The sequence below is a fragment of the Branchiostoma lanceolatum genome, chromosome 3, assembly GCF_035083965.1.
Source record: "Branchiostoma lanceolatum isolate klBraLanc5 chromosome 3, klBraLanc5.hap2, whole genome shotgun sequence".
NCBI lineage: Eukaryota > Metazoa > Chordata > Leptocardii > Amphioxiformes > Branchiostomatidae > Branchiostoma > Branchiostoma lanceolatum.
The window spans coordinates 17093402-17111974 of record NC_089724.1 but is presented as its reverse complement, the minus strand read 5'-3'; the positions used below and the strand labels follow the sequence as shown (position 1 = coordinate 17111974).

Below are 18573 nucleotides of genomic sequence, written 5' to 3'. Positions count from 1 at the left end.
AACAAAACTATCCATGATATTGATCAACCTTTTTGAAGAATATTGGAGTTCTCCGTGCTAGAATGTGTAACATTTGAATGTTTTCTCACTTTTCAAGATTGTCAAAGTTTTGTCAGTCACGTGATTTGATATTTGGGTGGCCATTTTTGGTGCCCACGTGATGAGAGTTTTGCGAATGGTTTGTTGACTTCCCTAACTTTCCTGTCGATTTTTCGACGTTTTTAGTGACAATGCAATGGTTCTGTAGCCTGAGTGCCAGCCTTTTTAGCTTCCGTACGCTACCCAAGCTCCGCTCCTCGCCGGCAGCGGAGCTTGGGTAGCGCAGCGGAGCTAGGGTAGCGGACGGAAGCTAAAAAGGCTGGCACTCAGGCTAATGGTTCTGAGTGTTTTGTAGAGTGTTTTACACATGGCAGGGGTGTAGGGATTCTCTGTATTCTTTAAGTAGCTAAGCTAGCGCTCAACAAACTGTTCGCTGGTGTGTTATGGATACTCTACTCAGTCATAATCTTTGAGTTTGATGAGATGTGACGTTTAATAGGTTTCATAAATGCACGAGCAAAATACAATCGTGAATGTATTGCTCCATTCAAGGAGGTTATAACCTCCGTGCGCTATTTCAGGTTATTCACTTTGTAAATAAAGAATTGTTCAGAATTTGTAAGGAGGTTAACATATACGAGTATAGACAGAGGGCTCCACTGACCAAATGTGGGTGGATAATTTTTGTTGCCTTGTGTTATCGTTTATATAACAGATACACACATCTACTAACAATCTTAATATCTTGCTTTAACCTTCTAGCACATTGAAGTAGCCAATTATCTATTGGTTGCGAGTATGATATGAGGCAACACTGAGAAGATAAATTTTATGGATATATTAAACAATTAATTATCATGGAATTTTCCATACAGACGTCTGCCATGCTTGTCTAAAACTTGTGAAAGTCTTTTATAGAAGAAGGAACCCAAAGGCAAAGGCAAATTTTGCAACCAAAACACCCTGAAATTTCTCTTTCTTTTCGTCCAGATTTAAGTATGGCAAACGAGCCCGGACATGTTGTCGTTCGATGCACTCAGTGCTGTCATGTCTTCTGCAAGCCGAAGCTGTTACCGTGCCTGCACACTTTCTGCGAAACGTGCATCTTCAAGGTTCGGGAGGGGACGGAGAAGGGGAAGGTCTTCTCCTGTCCTGTGGAGACTTGTAAGGAGGAGGTTGCCAAGGGTGAGGACGGTGAGTTTAGCTTAACTTTAAGGCTATGGAGGTAGATGTTCTGTAGCGTATAATGATCAGGACTTAAAATAACCATCTTCAATTTGCACAAAACGTGCTGGCAGAAATATGAACTTGAAGCTTTATAAACTGACAAGATTTGTTTCCTGCATTTATCTGTAGACCTTCAGGACAATGTCCTGGTTGCGAACATCATCAATGCGAAGTCGGTAGCCTGTGCTACTAAAGGTAGTGTCAAGTGCACCAGCTGTGACAACCTGCTAGAGGCCTCACACCGCTGTTTGGACTGCCAGAGGTTCCTCTGCGTCAACTGTCATGCAGCTCACAAGCACATGCAGGTAGGGGGAGCTGCTAGGCTTTGTATACAAAGTATTCCTTATCACGCAGGCATTTGTGAGATGCCCAAGATTTGAGATCTTGCACCTGAATCACTGCATTTTCTAAGAGGATAATTGTAAGATTGATTCAAATATTCTGATAATGACTGACAACGAAAGATGTCTTGTTCCCAGATTTTCCGCAGGCACAGAATGCAAGACATCTCCGAGTTCTTCCGCCAGCAACAGGCTCAGAAAAGGCCATTGTACTGCACCAAACACCAGGGGGAGACCTTGGAACTTTTCTGTGAGACCTCCGGGATGCTGTGCTGTACCAAGTGTGTAGAGGAGAACACAACCATCCCCAGGTGATAATGTTGTTCACGTAGTTCATTTGACAACATCCTGGGACGGAAATTTGCTCTGTCAAAAAAATGCAAACTTCATCACATGAAATTGACAAAAATGTATTTTTGGAAGCTTAAAATGACAGATTTAGCAAGGGCTCCCGAACACTGAGTGGGACAGAAAAAAATATAAAGCTGAAGACAGCACTGCTGGACAACAAGTTTAACATATCTGTATCTTCATAGCCGGTATAGCATTTTGGCATAACTCATTTCATGCGTGTATTGCATGAGTTTACTAATGTTCATTAACAAACATTCTACTGTAACAGTATATGTGTAACTGCTAACTGGCAAGCAATAATTTACATGTTTTTGTATCATTTGCGTCATTGAAGTTATCACTCAGCTGCTTTTTAGAACAAACTTTGAAATCAACTCTTGGCCGCATATCCGGTTTACCAAGAAAGGAGTTTGAAACTGTTGATATGGCATGCTATTCCTTCTGAAAACAGAAAGTTCTACAAATGCAAAAGATGAATGTGTCTCTTTCCCTTCATACTGTCTGTGTAACTTCAGGAATAACTACAAGTCTCCAGATGAGATAGCAGTGAGCTACAGGAAGACTCTTCGCTCCAGCATCACGGGGCTGGAAAAGAAACTGAAGAGCATGGAGGGTGAAAGGGACAGGTATGATACTAGACTGTTAAGTGGTATGGGAAGCTTGTGTTGGTAGAATTATATTGCCACCTGTCGTGCTTGTTTTACTATTAATGTATTTTGTGGTCCCCCACGTTCTGTTGTTGTGTCAGTTTCTATTTACATCTTCTATATACACAATCAATGTAATAATGAAGTAAACCTCATCATCCCAATGTTGATGTTTGTCCAGGTTTGACAGGGCCTTGGCGCTTCTTCTGGAGAAACAGAACCGGGCAGAGGCAGAAATTGTCAGGTCTGCCTCAGAGCTCATCAGCAAGGTGCGCCTGGTCTTTCCTATTGTCATTCACTTGATCATTTACAAATTTTTTTTGTCAACACCTTGTGAAGACAAGAATTGTACCTTATAGTCTTTGCTTTTCTGCTCATAAGTTGTGGTTGAGCAAAAAATAATCTGATACCAGGTGAATCATGAGGTGTTTTGGGATGACCTATCCGTCGCAAATTCATGACATCGCGAATATGCATTTCCAATGTATTACTAAATAAATGTAATACAGAATCATTTCACCTACAAACTTAAAACACCATGAAAACCTCCTCTGCCATTCTACCGCGAAATTAAGTCAGAAACTTAGTCCCAACAAAAGTAACTGAATTCACGGTAAATGATTCCTAGGTTGAGGAGGCGAAGCAGTGCTGCCTGGCGGAGTTGTCCAGTGTTGTAGATGAGAAGAGAGGACTGCTGGTGGAGACTAAGGAAGACATGCTTCAGCTGTACTGTAGGGGAGAACACAGCTGTATGCAGGCACGTAGCTTCCTGGCCTTGGCTACAGATGCTGAGCTGCTGTGTCTGATGGACAAGTTTCGCCAGGTTGGAATTTTTCACATTACCTCATTACATAATGTACAGCCAGCATTCACACTTTAGGGGTCATAGTTTATCTGTATGCATGTCTGACCTTGTCCACAGACACTGAGCTGCTCTCTCTGAAGGGCGAGTTAAAGTAGGTGTAGGAACATTTTATGCAGCCACAGAATCCACACATATGGGGTCGTAGTTCAGTAGGGTTCATGATTCATAAATCTGCTTGACAACAACCTTTGAAACCTTTGACATATGAACCTGAAACTTTAGGAAGTGACCATCATTGACCATCAGCTTTTTGTGACCTTGAAATCGTCATGTCTGTATTTACCTTGTGAACCCCAGAGACTTGAGGAGTTGACCAGCTATGATGTGCAGTGTGACCTTGAGAACACCCTGTCTCTGTACTTCCACTCTACGGAGGTTAGTGTAGAGACCCTGAAAGACAACCTGGGATATCTCCAGACTGGCTCCATTGTCCCACAAGATGTTCTGGCAGCAGGTAATGTAAAATTTTCAAAGTCTTTACTGACCAGCTTGGCTGTTACAATGTAGGTTCCTTGAAGAAGAAATTTTTTCTATAGATTTCATTCACGTTATGTTTCTATAGATTACATTTTGTTGTCTTTTATTGATTGAAGAGCAGTCCAAGTACAGTATATTAGTTGATAAACTGTTGCAGCAAAGTGCGTTGTGGGTAGTATGTAAAAGTTGAACGCTCCTGAGACATAACAAAAGACGTCTGGACATGTATGGTGGACAAGACCTGTTTACAAGTTATGGGCCTTCACTTTTGACATATTACCCACAATGGATACTGATGAAGATTAAACCATGCACTGGATTATATGTTGTCTCCAGGTGATGGGATTGCCATGGCAACAGCTGGGGAGGAGGAGATGATAACCATAGCAACAGGGTGTGACCATATGAGGACCATGATCAGTTCTATCTGTGCCAAGGTGGTGGATCCAGTGGGTGTGGTCACCCCGGCTACCATCCATGACAACTTCAACGGCACATACTCGATGTACTACACGCCACAACTTGCTGGGCCTCACAGGTAACTATATGCCTTAATTTCTCTTTGATCAATTAGGAATGCATAACTTTGAAATTGTCCTGGACTCGAACCTAATCCTGTATGGCTGGTAAATCCCTCTTTCCCTGCACTATAAAAATATTTTGACTTGGTTTCCTAAATCACATATTCCTTGAAACAGAAATCACAGAGTACACAGTATGTTTGCTTTGATGTAAATTTCAACATTTTGAGGTTGAGAATAAGAAGAACCAGGAAGCTGGAAGATGAACAGATTTCAAACTGGAAGCCTTTTCTTTGCATCACTTGTAGGTTATCTGTGAAGATCTGTGGGCACCACATCCGAGGCAGCCCCTTCTCTGTTCATGTCACACCAGCTGCCAATGGAGGGACATACAGACATACCTCCTTCCAGAGGTCCAACCAGACTTCTTCTCTGAAGCGTACCAAAGAGACGGCCGCGATACCTGGAGGCAGGAAGGCTGAAGGAGGCTCACGTAGATGGAGTCAGGAGGGTAAAAAGGAGGCAATCAACAGGATCACCAAACATTTGGGGAAGCTGGATATCCAACACTCCAAGACTAAAGACCCGGGACAGTCAGAAAAGCTTCCCACAGATGAAAGCAGCCTGCTGTCTGTGAGTGATCCAAGCATACAAAAGGACAGACCTGGGGCTGAAAGTCTGGCTGTTGTTAAACTGAGGTCCAGGTCTGAAGATGACTTGGCAATGGTTGCACCCCTGGCCAGCAAGACAGATGAAAGTATGACTGAAGGTGAGGAAGTAGCCAGCGTCAGTAGCAGCTTTGGCAGCCCTGTGAAATCTGACTCAGACGCAAACAACAACCGATCGGCGAATCCGTGGGTCGGGCCACGACGGAAGGTGAACTTAGATGGGGCGCGGTCGTTGAGCCGACACTCATCACCTGAGAAGAATGGCACTAAGTCATGTAACAGTGATGGTGATGAGGACAATGAGGTTACTAACAGTTCCAGTGAGAATTCCAAGTTAACAAACTCTTTTCCGTTCCGTAAGCTCTACTCAGACATAGAGCAAGAAGAAATAAAGGCAAACAGCAGAAAGAAGAATGTTCATGAAATACCGCAGCCAAAGTTCCAGCTTCCCAGCCCTCTCATCACGTTTGATGGAACCAACAACATTCCAGTCAACTCAGAATCACACAATGCTCCTGTTATCAATGGTGAAGTAAAGGCAGTGAAGTTGGAAGAAACAAATTGTGATGACTTCAATGTATCTGGCTCTGAACAAAGCTCAACAATGAGCACTCCAGTGAAAGAGACAACAAAAAAGTCTATGGTCAATGGAAATGTAGACAAAACCTCAGAGCATGCTGAAAAATCCTCAGAGAAAGATGCTAAATGCAAGCCAAAGTAAGTAGATATTGTGAATGCTGGGAAGGTTATTGTGTGTGAGTACATCAACACATACAAAGTCCTTGACATTGTCATCTCCAATTTATTCCAGTCATGTATGACCCCCAAATGCAACAGTTGAATAAAGTTATTGTCTTTCTGGTTGTTTTTAGCTTAAATTGAAAAGTTAAAGCCTTGTTGCATGGATTTGAAACATGGGTTCTGTGACAGAATACTTGTACCTGTTTTTATTTTCATTTCACCTGCTCACACCAATAGGTTTTCGCAGAGCTAAGAAATAAAATTTGTGTGGCCTTATCATATGTGATCGTCTGTCTGCAGGTTCTGTATTGATGCGTTGATGCCAAAAGGAAAACTGTGGAAGAGCACCAGTGGCCAGCTTGTGACTAAGTTTGGGAATCGTGGCGTACGCACTGGGGAGTTCAGCTTCCCCATCGGGGTGGCGGTCGACTCTTATGGGGGGATCTTTGTCACAGACACTGGGAACAACAGGGTACAGGTAAGAACAATCATGTCAAGATGTACTTGCCGTACGCTTACCTCTGTACCTCTCCAAGAAGGTTATGTTTTCGGTAGTAGTTATGTTTCGCCAACGAAACATATTGTTTTTTTTGTCAGGTTTCTTCTTCTTCTTCTCCTGTCAAATCTTCAAATCGCTTCTTCTCGGTCGTCCGTCGACCAAATGAGCTGAAATTTGGTATGGAGGTAGAGTTTGTGTATACCCCTAGACCCTTTCAAAAATTTTTTCATATAAGTTTTTTAAATGATTTTATCGAGGTTTTTGGGTCATTTTCCGACAAAAGTCGCACATTATGGCCTCCAGTGCCGTGGTGTTGAAACCTAAGGACCTGAAATTTGGTTTAGTTGTGCATTGGATATTTACCCAAAGGACCCCATAATTTTTTTTGGTATACACTACTTCAAAATGATTTATTTTGCAATTTTTTGATGGAATTTTTGGTTATTTTCTCACAAGTAGGTCATCTTGTAACATAAGCCCTCCTACACTTCCCCTGTCTGGGAGTTAAAACCAAGCAGATGTCAGGGGGTACCTCTACTAATGGTATTACAGAAAGTTATATGTACCTTATGTTACATGGTACGGATGTTATATTTGAGATGTAGGTACCTATAGGAAAGGTGAATACACCTGACAATTAATTATGCTAATGAGGACCAAATTTGCATAATGTATGCATAAAGTTGTATGTCCCTTACCGTAAAAGCTGCGGATGTCATCTTTGAGATGTAGGTACCTTTAGGAAAGGCGAACACACCTGGCCATAAATTATGCTAATGAGGACCTAATTTGCATAATCGAGGCATAAAGTTGTATGTCCCTTACCGTCAAAGCTGCGGATGTCATCTTTGAGATGTAGGTACCTTTAGGAAAGGCGAACACACCTGGCCATAAATTATGCTAATGAGGACCTCATTTGCATGATTTATGCGTAAACTTGTAATTCCCTTACCGGAAAAGCTGCAGATGTCAGATTTGAGATGTACGTACCGTTAGCAAAGATGATCACACCTGGCCATGAATTAAGCTAATGAGGACCTCATTTGCATAATTGATGCATAAACTTGTATTTCCCTTACCGTGAAAGCTGCGGATGTCATCTTTAAGATGTAGGTACCATTAGGAAAGGTGAATGCACCTGGCCAAAAATTATGCTAATGAGGACCTCCTTTGCATAATTCATGCAGAAACTTGTATTTCCCTTACCGTACAAGCTGCAGATGTCATATTTGAGATGTAGGTAGCTTTAGGAAAGGTGCACACGCCTGGCCATGACATATGCTAATGAGGACCTCACTTGCATAATTTATGCATGATGTTGTATTCCCCTTACTGTAAAAGCTGCGGATGTCATCTTGAACATGTAGGTACATGTAGGAAAGGTGAAAGCACCTGGACATAACTTATGCTCATGAGGACCTCATTTGCATAAATTATGCAGAAACTTGGATTTGCCCAGGACTTATTTTGGGACAGCCCACTTCTTGCATGAGGAGTATGGGCGAAACATCCTGAATTTGCTCTTAAAGCAAATGACGGCCAGTCTAGTTGTATTTATGTTTGTTTGTGGTTGAACAGCAAAACTTGAGAAGCTATGGATACCGGTAGATTGTCATGAAAATTGGTATGTGGCTAGGGAGCTAGGTCTTGTTCTATCAAAGAAATCATTAGATTTTGGGCCCCCTGGCTTGCAATTGGTGTTGCAGTAGAACTTCAAACTTTTCTGTCTCATGTTCTGGACAAGCTATGATCATGACCTTTTTCTATATAAATTGTATACATATACCTATATATATATATATATATATATACAGATAGAAAACATTCACACAGGAAATAACAAATTACAGCTTCATGTGTGTTTGAAGATTTGTTGTAGTCTTGCCACACAATACAACACAAATACAAACACAAACAAGGAAGCATCTTTAAACCTAAAGGGGCAAATCCTTAACATATGATATCAATTCTGTCATATTTTGTGCTAGGTTTTTGATGGAGAAGGACACTTTAAGTTCAAGTTTGGTTGCATCGGTACCCGGGATGGAGAGTTCCTGCGTCCGTCTGCCATTGTGGTGACCCCAGCAGGAGACATCGTTGTGAAGGATGATAAGAAGGTATGGCAGGCTGCAGCCCTTGGGCAGAATATCTGTTCATCAAGTAGAAGTTTGATTAAGGCTTGTATAGAAGGTGCCATTGAAATTTCTTGAATTGATTTTTTTGAGTCAAAGTGATTGAAATTTGATGATGCCTGACTACTTATGCACAGTTCTGTCTCTATCTTTTCTCTATCTCTGTCTATAGAATGTGAAATATTTTGGGACTTAGTCAAAATTCTGTATCACCAATGCTGCTATCCTTTTAATTTTTTGTTGATGACATCTTTGATCAGATTCAAGTGTTTGACTGTAAGGGACGTTTTGTGCGGAGGTTTGGAGACAACGTACTTCGGGCTCCTTTTGGGCTGGCACTCACCTCACAAGGACATCTGGTCACAGTCAATGCCCCAAGGTCCTGTATCTGATTACTGTTCTGCTTTTCTACATTGTAGAGTGGAAATGCATCCTATAGTATCACCCATGTGCATGCAGTTTCTTCCTGTTCTCTGTGTCATAATTTTCTTAAGAGATTAATGATAAAGATCAAAAATGTAAAATTCGACCAAATTTATATGTAGCAGGTTACTTGTATCCAGAAATGTAATACTCCATTCATCAAAACCTAGGGAAGAATTTGTCTTTAATATGAGGGAGAAAAAAAAGAAACTGAATAAGGTTTTTTTTTGGTAATCGCAAAGTTTGCATTATGCATTATAGAGTCCATTCCAAGTCACCAAGAGGGTTTTTGAATGATATTTGTAATAATTTTGAATTATTTATAATAAAAGAAAATCTGAGTAACAATAGTTCTAATATTTTCTACAAGATTGAATAGGAAAATTTGAATTTATTCAAATACAATTAGATAGTTTAGAAACATTTACAAAGTTACTGCACAAAAATCTCTTTATTTAGAATAATTTCTAAACATCTATATGATTCTTTCACTTTTACAAATATTTACAAAAAATGGTAGAAAATGGTAGAATGGTGATTGCCCCCATAAATGTAGGTGCCAATCCGCCCCTTCTGTCTGCTTTTGTCTATCTTTAGATTTTACTGCAGGACACTGTTTGGTCCTTTGTGGAGAGCATTCTTCCCTATACTTGGCAATGATGTGTGAATTGCTTTCTTCCCAGCCCTCTGACCTATTTATAAAGATTTTACAAATAATGGTAGAAAATGGTAAGAAATTGTAAATAATTGTAAATAATGGTAGAATGCTGTTACCATTGTTTAGAAACTGTTAGAAATATCCTGTTCCACATGATGAATATTTCTAAAGTTTAAGAAAACCGGAGGAATATTTATAAAGTTGAAATCACATTCAAAATATTTCTAAAGTATCAAATCTCTCACACAAATAACTAGAGTTCCACGACCTCATACCTTCGCCAAATGATTGTAACCTTTATGACTGATGTATTAGGAGTGTTTCTCATCAATTATAAATCATACCAGTTGATTGTCTTAAAATATAACATGTCCAAAGTATGAGCTTAACAAATTATGAGCTCAACAAAGAAGGTTATGCTAATATTTTTCATTAATTATGCAAATGAGGCCCTTATTAGCATAATTTGATTCAACGATGTTTACATTCACATAACGTCCCGATGCCAAAAAAAGTATTGAATGTATGAAATTGCCGTTATTTGCCAGTGTGGAATTAGAGAAGGTACTCATTAAGTATGCAAATTAGCCCACATTAGCATATTTTCTATCTATAAACATTTCTCTCTTCCTCAGTTACAATTTGAATAGTCATATCATGGAACAAAGCGGATTTTTAAAGTTGCCTCATTAATTATGCAAATTAGAATCTGATTTGCATAATTCTTGTCCAATCATACTAAGCATCACACAAGCTATCTACATACCAAAAATAATGACCATCCATCAAGCCCATTATGTTATAGTATTTCCTCATTAATTATGCAAATGAGGTCTTCATTTGCATAGTTCATATCAATTAATGTTTCTCTCTTCCTCAGTTACATATGTCACATGTTTCAGAGTCCTATCATGGAATTTGGCGGATGTATAAACTTTCCTCATTAATTATGCAAATTAGATACTGATTTGCATAAGAGGTGTCTAATCACGTACATCATCACTCAAGCTATCTACCTAGCAAAAATCATTACCATCCATCAAGCCCTTCTTGAGTTATTCCCTTTCAAAGTCAGACGCAAAACCTGCTCCTGCAGTTCCAAAAAAGCCGCTAGGGGGCCCAAACCCACACCATTTACTCTCTGTCCAAAGATCTATCTACCACTCAAAAATAAGTTCCATAGCATGTCCAGAACACGAGATATCAAACCAGGAAGTTCCGCTGCAGTACCGTAAGAAGCCGCTAGGGAGCCCAAAATCTAATCGTTTTTAGGTCTCATCAAAACCTACCAACATACCAAATACCAAGACAATCCATCAAGGCGTTCTTGAGTTATTCTGTGCCACTACAAACAGACAAACAAACAAACAAACAAACAAACAAACGCTACCCTCTGCATAACCTTCTCGGCGAAGGTAATTACAATAGATTGAAAACGATTTGTAAATTATGACAATAACAACCCTCTTGGTGACTTGGAATGGACTCTAGTTTTCCCTGGGTAATTAAACAGATAACATACCAGCAGGTTTTTTTAACATTACGTGGTAACCAACATCTCTATTGCAGTTTTGCTTTACCTTGTGTTAATGTCCCAACTGTAGACACGACCCAGCAGCTGTGTTGACCTTCACCTTGACAGGTGACCTGGTACAGAGGTCGCTGTTTGAACCTGTTCAAGGTCGACCCAACAAGCTGCGTTTCCTGGCCGTCAGTCAGCAGAACCTGATCGTGTCTGACTTGGGTCAGTCTCCTGTGCATATGACAGAGTCACTTTTCCAAACTGAGCCCTGTTGGGCTGTTTTCGGGAACAAAAATTAAATCTAAAAGTGTTTATCAAGAAATTGTCTTTCATATCATACTTTTTGTACTGCCTGGCTTGGCCCAGTTTGGAAATGTAAGGCAACACAAACTTGAGTATGTGCATGTCATCCATGTACATGATATTATTTGGTATTTTCTTTTAAAAAAATGTTGCTTGTCAAAAAAAAAGTTTTAAGTTATCACGACAGTTGAATACGCCTTGGTAAAACAGGTAACTTCCACAAATAGAAGTTGCTATGAGTGTAGCATGTGTGAGTCGTTCATAAAAGTATCCCAAAACGTGACAATATGTTCGTTATTTTCTGTTATTTTGTGGTACATTTGTAGTTTGTAAGGCTTATGGGACCATTCTGTTACTACAAATGTGTCACCAAGCACTGTCATGTCTTGTTGCCAGTCTGCCAATTTCTGTGGAATTGGCCTAATGACATATGATAAGTGTGTCGAGGGCATTAAAAAAAATCAAGTTTTTATTTGCCAGGACACTGCATGCATGTCTCTGTTCATCTGAAATACAGCTTATATCAAAAATTGCATAGAATATTCTATAAGCAATCCACAGGTTTGACCGTGTGATTACGAGTTAACAGTTGGAATTCCCACCAGGTAACGACACTGTGTACATGACCACGTTGGACGGGAAGTCTGTGCTGCGGTTCGGGTCCCATGGGATAGGGGACGGGCTGCTGAGTGAGCCAGCAGGGGTAGCCGTCGATGGGAGCGGAAACATCGTCATCGCTGACAGCAGGAACTGTAGGGTACAGGTGTGCATGGGTTAATTAATACAGGTGTAAAGATTGATTGACTAATTGATTGATTGATTGTTTGTTTGATTGATTGATTCAAGGACATTATATAGGATCATACCTGTCTCCAGGACCCAAGACTTGCTCCAGACTCTTGGCCTCAAGACTTGCTCCAGACTATGGTTGGGAGTTAGTCGTAATCAAGGTCATCTGTGGTTGTGAGTTGGTCGTCAAGGTCGTCTGTGCCAGCCGATTATGAATTTTGACAAATCAAACTTGGAAAAGTCATGTTCTTATATGCAATCAAAGGAGCAAACTTGAGTTAGAATAGGATGAATTCCAGGCTACTCCCAACCTGGCACCAACCTTGGTTGTTGGGTGGTCAGGAGCATAGTCATTGGAAGGTCCTAGATATGTGACAAGGACTCTAGATACAGATAACATTGTAGCTATTCTGCTCAACTCATTTTTACCTTGTGTCAGCTTTGTTGAATGACATTCAGGGTATTTCTGTCATTTCAGGTGTTCAAACCTAGCGGGAAATTTTTCTGCCATGTGGACTTAGAGAAGATTGTCCGTCCCTCAGACATCGCGCTGACAAATGACGGGTATCTGATTGTGGTAAACTACACCCAGCACAACATCAAGAAATACAAGCTGGGTGTATAAGTTTGGGGGGAGGTTGTGTAAGGAGGAGTGCAGCAGTAGGCTCATAGGAATGCACACAGACAGCTTTGTTGGTATGGCAGCTTATTCACTGTAAGTTTTGGCACAGTGTACCAAACTGTTAGTGTTGCACTGATAAAGTAGAGATGTACATGGATGTGTTAAGAAAAACAGTCTCCTTTTCTAAAACTCAATTTTTGTTTGCTTTCCTCCATAGAGCTTGTATGGGGCTTTTGACAATCATGATATAAGAAGTTCATTCGCCAGGAAGTATGTACCCAGTACCCTCGTGCCGGACTCAACTTCTTAAATTTGCAAGAAGCGCAGAGTTGGAGACACAGAGGCCTGTTTATTGTATAAGAGAGTAGCAGCACTGTAGATTAAGCTGTACTATACTCAGGAGAGAGTTGTACTATACTCATTGTGTACTTGGCTGTATGTGAAGACAGTCTTGGCAGCTCTAAAGCTATCAAAAGGTTGGAAAAATTGGTGCTATGTTTTTCCTTTGTAATTCATTATCTTGTTCAGAGATTTAGTAAAGGGTATATCTCAAGATATTTTTTTTAAGTTACTACATGAAGCTTTAAAAAAGGTTTAAAGAAAGTTTTGGGTACTGTATGATTATTGTTTTTTGTGTGCAGATTGTTTGGAATAGGTTACAGTAGGAAGATCAAGGATATCGAGTGAAACTGTAACATTAACAATATGACCTAGAATCATTGCTGGAATGACACAGCAGAGGTGACTCATGAAAATGATGCAAAACATTGAGTGATTGAGCATGATGACATGTTTCTAAAGGTAGAGGATTCCTTTTTGTATTGTGCAGAATTTATCTATATATACAAACTATTCTGTTTAAGGAATAACTCGAAAACAAGCAGAAACATTTACGCTGTACCGTTGTTGGTGCCAAGCAGGAAGTAATCTGTAACGTCTGTCTCACTCAAGAAGTGCAATGTTCTGCTATGTCCCCGCACAGCTTGATCAGTACTTAGTTTCACAAAGTTACGAGTTTCACAAAGCATATTAAGAGTTGCACCTTGCTCTGTCTTCATGTCACTTTTCTATTTAGGTTTTACCTGACCCGTACACATAGTGATTTAAGTCGCTTAATTTTTGTTCTGGTCAAGAAATCTCTAAGCCTGTGCAGTACAAAGTCAATTGTACTTGTCATTTGTCAAACCCACAACAACTGGGAAGGTGACTTTGTAAAGTTCTTATGACTTCAGTGTAACTAACCATCTTTGTTCCTGTTTTTGTTGAATACTTAACGTTGTCAGGTAACCTAACAGAAAGAAACATCACTTCACAACTATCTAGCACATACAGTAACTAAAATGTCGTAACTTTTCATCATTTCGATACAGCCTGAGAATATGTAGTGTGACATTTAAGCACTATACACAAAACATTTTGATTTTGTTGGCCAGGCCAATATATTTGTATTCTGATTTTGTTTTGTTCCATTATCTCACAGTACAGATAGGTTGACAACTATTTTAACTTCAGGCCATACTGATTTGATTATATGGATGACATCCTCTGGGCAACCCAAAACTTATGCGAGCATGGGAGGAAAAAAAGGTTGGCCCCGAAAATAGTTGCCTTAATTATGAAATCTAAGTGGACAGGATGGTTGAATAAATGACTGAAGACACAGAACATGGTATACCAAACAATAAATTCTTTATTTTTGTTCTTTCTTCTTTGATGTTGGAATTGAAATACCAGTCTATGACATAACTATTTGCTTTCCGATTTTTATGTGGAATTTACTGCATATATTTGCAGCTTCTGTGCATTATTTGCAGTATGGTCACCAGGCTTTTTTGGGGGGAAAGAGACCTTATATTGATATGCGTGAGGATGTCATCCATATAATCAAATCAGTGTGGCCTTATGATCTAAAGTATTACTAAAAGGTTTGATTATTGTTCATAGTTTGTTCGTAGTTTGTTTTTTTGTAGCTCATGATCAGGGTAGGATAGCAGTGAAGATATATCACCACTGTTGAAACATGTATACATGTTCTGTTTGCTGACGAGTTTGTCTCTAAGATTAAAGCTTTATACATCCCCAAAATGTTTCATCAGGCTGATTTTTATTTGGTGCCCAGTTTTTGTCATTTCAACGGTTTGATTGAATTTCAATTGCCAAAAAAAGTTCATACCAATTATAATGAAAATTGTGCATTTTAAGATAATAAACCTCTAGCGTCACCATGAAGATCTCGGGAAAAATCGCATTGTAAAATTTTCTGCGATTTCATAGCTCCTCAAATAAGTCTTCAAACTTTGAAAGTTAGGGGCCGCCAGCGGGATTATGGGTAGGCCTGTCCGTCCTGCCCCGTCATCTGATTGGACGTCATTTGGCGGTCAGCCTCGTTTTCATTTCACAAAGTAAAGATGGCGCCAAATTTGCTGTTGTGAAAATTCCTGCCAAAGTGGAGACGATTTTTGTCATTTTAGCGATTGTCGGGATCGTCTATACAATACTCATCTCATCGTCCGACCTTGACATTCATAAGGTAAGCTTAGTGCAGTCAAAAATTACGTATTTGGTTTCTAATGACTAGTTTTACGTCAGGATTTCAGGCGGTTAACTTTTCTTCTTTCGTACTGCTTAGCCACAGTGCAGTACACTCTTGCATTAATCTCCGATGATCAGGTTAAGTTATCGATTTGGTTTTGTTTTGATATTAAGTAACGTAGTTCATCGTAAATGGACAGATTGTGCTGTAGGATAACAAACTGGCTCGGGCGAGTCTTGACATGCCACCTGAATGTTGACCCCTGACCTAAAGGTGGTCCAAAATGGCGGCAGAAGATACAAATATGAACTCGTGGGTTTACAGAGGCGAGGGAAACCGGTGTTTGGCGGTCGATAACTTAGTCACCAATGACGTTTACCTTCTTATGAAGTTCGAAGACAAGCTCAGCTCGGAAGAGTCGCATGCAGATGTTCAAAGCACCGTGCAAAACGAGGTTAACTTTGGGAGGTTTGTTATGCGGCCTCTGATTGGTGCTCAGTTCGTGCCTGTGGGGGAGGTTGTCGGCGTGTCAGAAGAGTTTCTTTCGAAGATTGAAGAGAAGATGAGGGAACACAGATCCAGCAGACGACTTTTAGAAAAGCTAGACCTTTCTGGGTTTGCTATTCGCCTGCCTGATGCCTGTAGCCTTTCCCAGGTAAACTCCCATGAACAGGGGCCTGTAGTTTGTATTGAAGTGAAACCCAAAACTGGCTTCCTCCCAAAGATTGACACCATACCACATGTCCATGCAGAACGGAGATCTGTGTGCCGCTACTGTATGCAGCAGTGTTTGAAACTCCGCCAAGGCAAAATAGAGGAAAGGTCACAATACTGCCCCCTGGATCTCTTCTCCGGTACTGCATCCCGTATGACCTATGCCATCAAGGCTTTGATACAGAACCCTCAAAATAACTTTAAAATTTTCCAGGATGGACAAATGATCTACTCAGGTGATGCTGAAAACCATCAGCAACCACTACAGGACTGCCTCACAGCACTGTTTGCTGGTGAGACTGAAATCAAAGACAGTAATTGTGCAGGTGATTCAGGAACGCAAACTGAAAGGAATGATCTTCTTATTGACAGATTTGCAGAACTGTTGCTTAAGACACTGGTTTATCCAGGGAATGAGTCTGACAGTTGCTATGGCGATACTCCACCCAGTTCAACCCCTGAATGCTGTTCAGAAAGTACCTGTGATGCTCAAATACAAAGAGACTCACAGCACGGTTTAGTTCCGGGCAGTGTTTTATACAACATTTTACACACTCAGCGGTTAGATGTGCTGGATATTGAAGGAATCTACCCCCTATACCAGAGACTAGTGGCCCACCTGGACACTCACCCTGAGGATTGGGAAAAATGGTGTTTGAAAGGGCCTTATGACAATGCTCAATGGACAGTGAGCCACAATATGATTGGGAAGTGTAGAGACAACATAGAGTCGATAGAATCAGTGGTTATGTTGGTGAAAGCATTTCTGGTGTCTCTAACAGCTAAAGACTGCTCTGTCATGGTCACCATGCAGAGAGTTGAGAATGGTCCAGATGTAATGTTACCTGTGGTGACAGACTCAGTTGGTAACAGGTACATGTTTAACATACAAGTTGTTGACACCAAGCCGAAACCTTTGCATAGGATTCAGAAGTACTTCAGTCTAAACAAAGATATTGTACAGGCATATGTGCAGACTACCGTGGACAAGTGATCATACTGTTATTAAAGAGGAGAGACATGAAGAAAATGTTGCAACATTCTGTTAATAGAGTTAAACATGTATAAGTATAAGTGACCACCTCCACATGAGCACCACCTGGCCAATGTGACCACTTTTTGGAGGTCCTTTAGATGATTTTTGTCATTGCCACAAGCATTATGTATTCAGACTGGCAGACCCACTACAACACTCAATCAAGATTTCATGTGCCATTGATATGCTTTCTTATTGTGATACACTGTACTTGTACGTCATTGTCATTGTTTATTCATATTGAAACAATAAAAATGACAAGTTCATGTTTTCATTGTTACTCATTTACATGTATATTTTATTTAAGATGATTGAGGGATGATGACAAGAAATCCAATATAGCTCAAATACACAGTAAATGTTTTCAATGTTTCATATTAGCTCATACATAAATAATCAGATATGACTTTACTACCTAACTGTTCAGTAAGATATGTGTAGCTTTTGTAGTCACAAATGGAGATAATGTAACACCAGAGCTTCAATGATCCCTGATGTGAGTTTTGCAGCAGGGGAGGAAATTTGATATCATATAGGTGAACAAGGTACACACAACAAACTTCAAAAGAGTGACATTACCTTTCTTTGTATGTCCACTGCTGAAAATATCATTTTGTATGAGAGGTTTAATACCCCCAAAATAAGAAAACTAACTCAAGAGTTAACATTTTTTTTACAGAAAATTGACGAACAAATTTTGTCTTCTCTTTCTCCGTCCTCATTCTAATTTATCTAAATCCACAGGTTCCAACATGGATAAAAAGATTCTTGCCCTCAGTGAAGAAGGAGACGTAGACTCACTTACCAAACTGCTGAAGACATTGGGTCCTAACCAGGTGAGTACTACAAATTAGTTACCACAGACATACTGTATGACAAATTTTCTTTGAAAGTGACAAGTTGATTAACCCATATTTAAAAAGACATATGATTCATTAAGAATTTTGTTGTCCTCTATTTGTGCCATACATATTCTAAGACAGGAGATTCTGTTAACACATGTTTTTACTTCAGCTTGAGGAGTTCATCGATGTCCGTGTACTCAGAGGCAAGGGGAACCCTACAACTTTCCTGCGAGCAGTCTTCCACGGTGAGTACCGGTAGTCAACACTCGGTTGTTAGCACAACCTTTACTTTTCCTTAATGATCAATGTAATGGTAGGATAGTCCGGTTACTTTTGCCTAAAAACCTTTCTTGCTGGGAATACTTAAAATCTTGTGTTTTAATCATGGCAATAAAAAGAATATGCTACTTTGTAAGAGGCAAAGAAAAAGTAGTCATTTTAGTTTTAAAGAATCCTCTTGTTGCAGGTTCCCCCTGTGAGACGGCAGAGGGCGCTGCTGTACGTGTGGGTGTGTACAAACACGTGTTAGAGCTGCTGGAGGGAGGAGATGTCAGCTCCAAGATGGGCTCTGAACTACTCGGCTTCCTACTCATGGAGGTACAGAATATATTTTAAAC

At 40.1% G+C, this 18573-nt stretch overlaps 3 protein-coding genes across 4 annotated transcripts in view; all 3 read left to right on the top strand.

Moving 5' to 3' along the window:
• The first annotated feature begins 119 nt into the window (after positions 1 to 119).
• LOC136430678 (tripartite motif-containing protein 3-like) lies at positions 120 to 14913 on the top strand. 2 transcript variants are annotated; one of them, XM_066421476.1, is made up of 16 exons: positions 120 to 178; positions 1030 to 1224; positions 1396 to 1571; positions 1746 to 1918; positions 2477 to 2587; positions 2790 to 2877; positions 3237 to 3431; positions 3771 to 3927; positions 4287 to 4488; positions 4780 to 5856; positions 6181 to 6358; positions 8368 to 8496; positions 8772 to 8890; positions 11197 to 11336; positions 12023 to 12180; positions 12685 to 14913. In XM_066421476.1, the coding sequence occupies exons 2-16, from the start codon at positions 1038 to 1040 to the stop codon at positions 12829 to 12831; spliced, it is 3237 nt and encodes a 1078-aa protein (XP_066277573.1). In that variant the 5' UTR covers positions 120 to 178; positions 1030 to 1037; the 3' UTR covers positions 12832 to 14913. The 2 variants fall into 2 exon arrangements, with proteins under 2 accessions (XP_066277573.1, XP_066277572.1); XM_066421475.1 differs by having other exon boundaries at positions 1030 to 1233.
• A 298-nt stretch (positions 14914 to 15211) lies between these two features.
• The window catches only part of LOC136430674 (Fanconi anemia group I protein-like), a 34416-nt gene continuing 31054 nt past the window's right edge, over positions 15212 to 18573 (top strand). The window contains exons 1-4 of the mRNA XM_066421470.1: positions 15212 to 15358; positions 17856 to 17947; positions 18126 to 18201; positions 18423 to 18553. Of these exons, the coding sequence (XP_066277567.1) occupies positions 17864 to 17947; positions 18126 to 18201; positions 18423 to 18553 (291 nt within the window). The 5' untranslated portion in view covers positions 15212 to 15358; positions 17856 to 17863. The remainder of the gene's footprint in view (positions 15359 to 17855; positions 17948 to 18125; positions 18202 to 18422; positions 18554 to 18573) is intronic.
• Positions 15405 to 17382, top strand: LOC136430676 (inositol-pentakisphosphate 2-kinase-like). The gene has a single exon (XM_066421472.1). The coding sequence runs from the start codon at positions 15645 to 15647 to the stop codon at positions 17067 to 17069; it is 1425 nt and encodes a 474-aa protein (XP_066277569.1). The 5' UTR covers positions 15405 to 15644; the 3' UTR covers positions 17070 to 17382.

What these genes read in the sequence shown, in the direction of transcription:
- LOC136430678 (XM_066421475.1), top strand. Translation starts at nt 1,038, where the DNA reads ATGGCAAACGAGCCCGGACATGTTGTCGTTCGATGCACTCAGTGCTGT. An exon ending in TTGTGAAGGATGATAAGAAG is followed by an intron (nt 8,497 to 8,771) that starts GTATGGCAGGCT and finishes ATCTTTGATCAG; the next exon opens with ATTCAAGTGTTTGACTGTAA. An exon ending in GCAGGAACTGTAGGGTACAG is followed by an intron (nt 12,181 to 12,684) that starts GTGTGCATGGGT and finishes CTGTCATTTCAG; the next exon opens with GTGTTCAAACCTAGCGGGAA.
- LOC136430676 (XM_066421472.1), top strand. Translation starts at nt 15,645, where the DNA reads ATGGCGGCAGAAGATACAAATATGAACTCGTGGGTTTACAGAGGCGAG.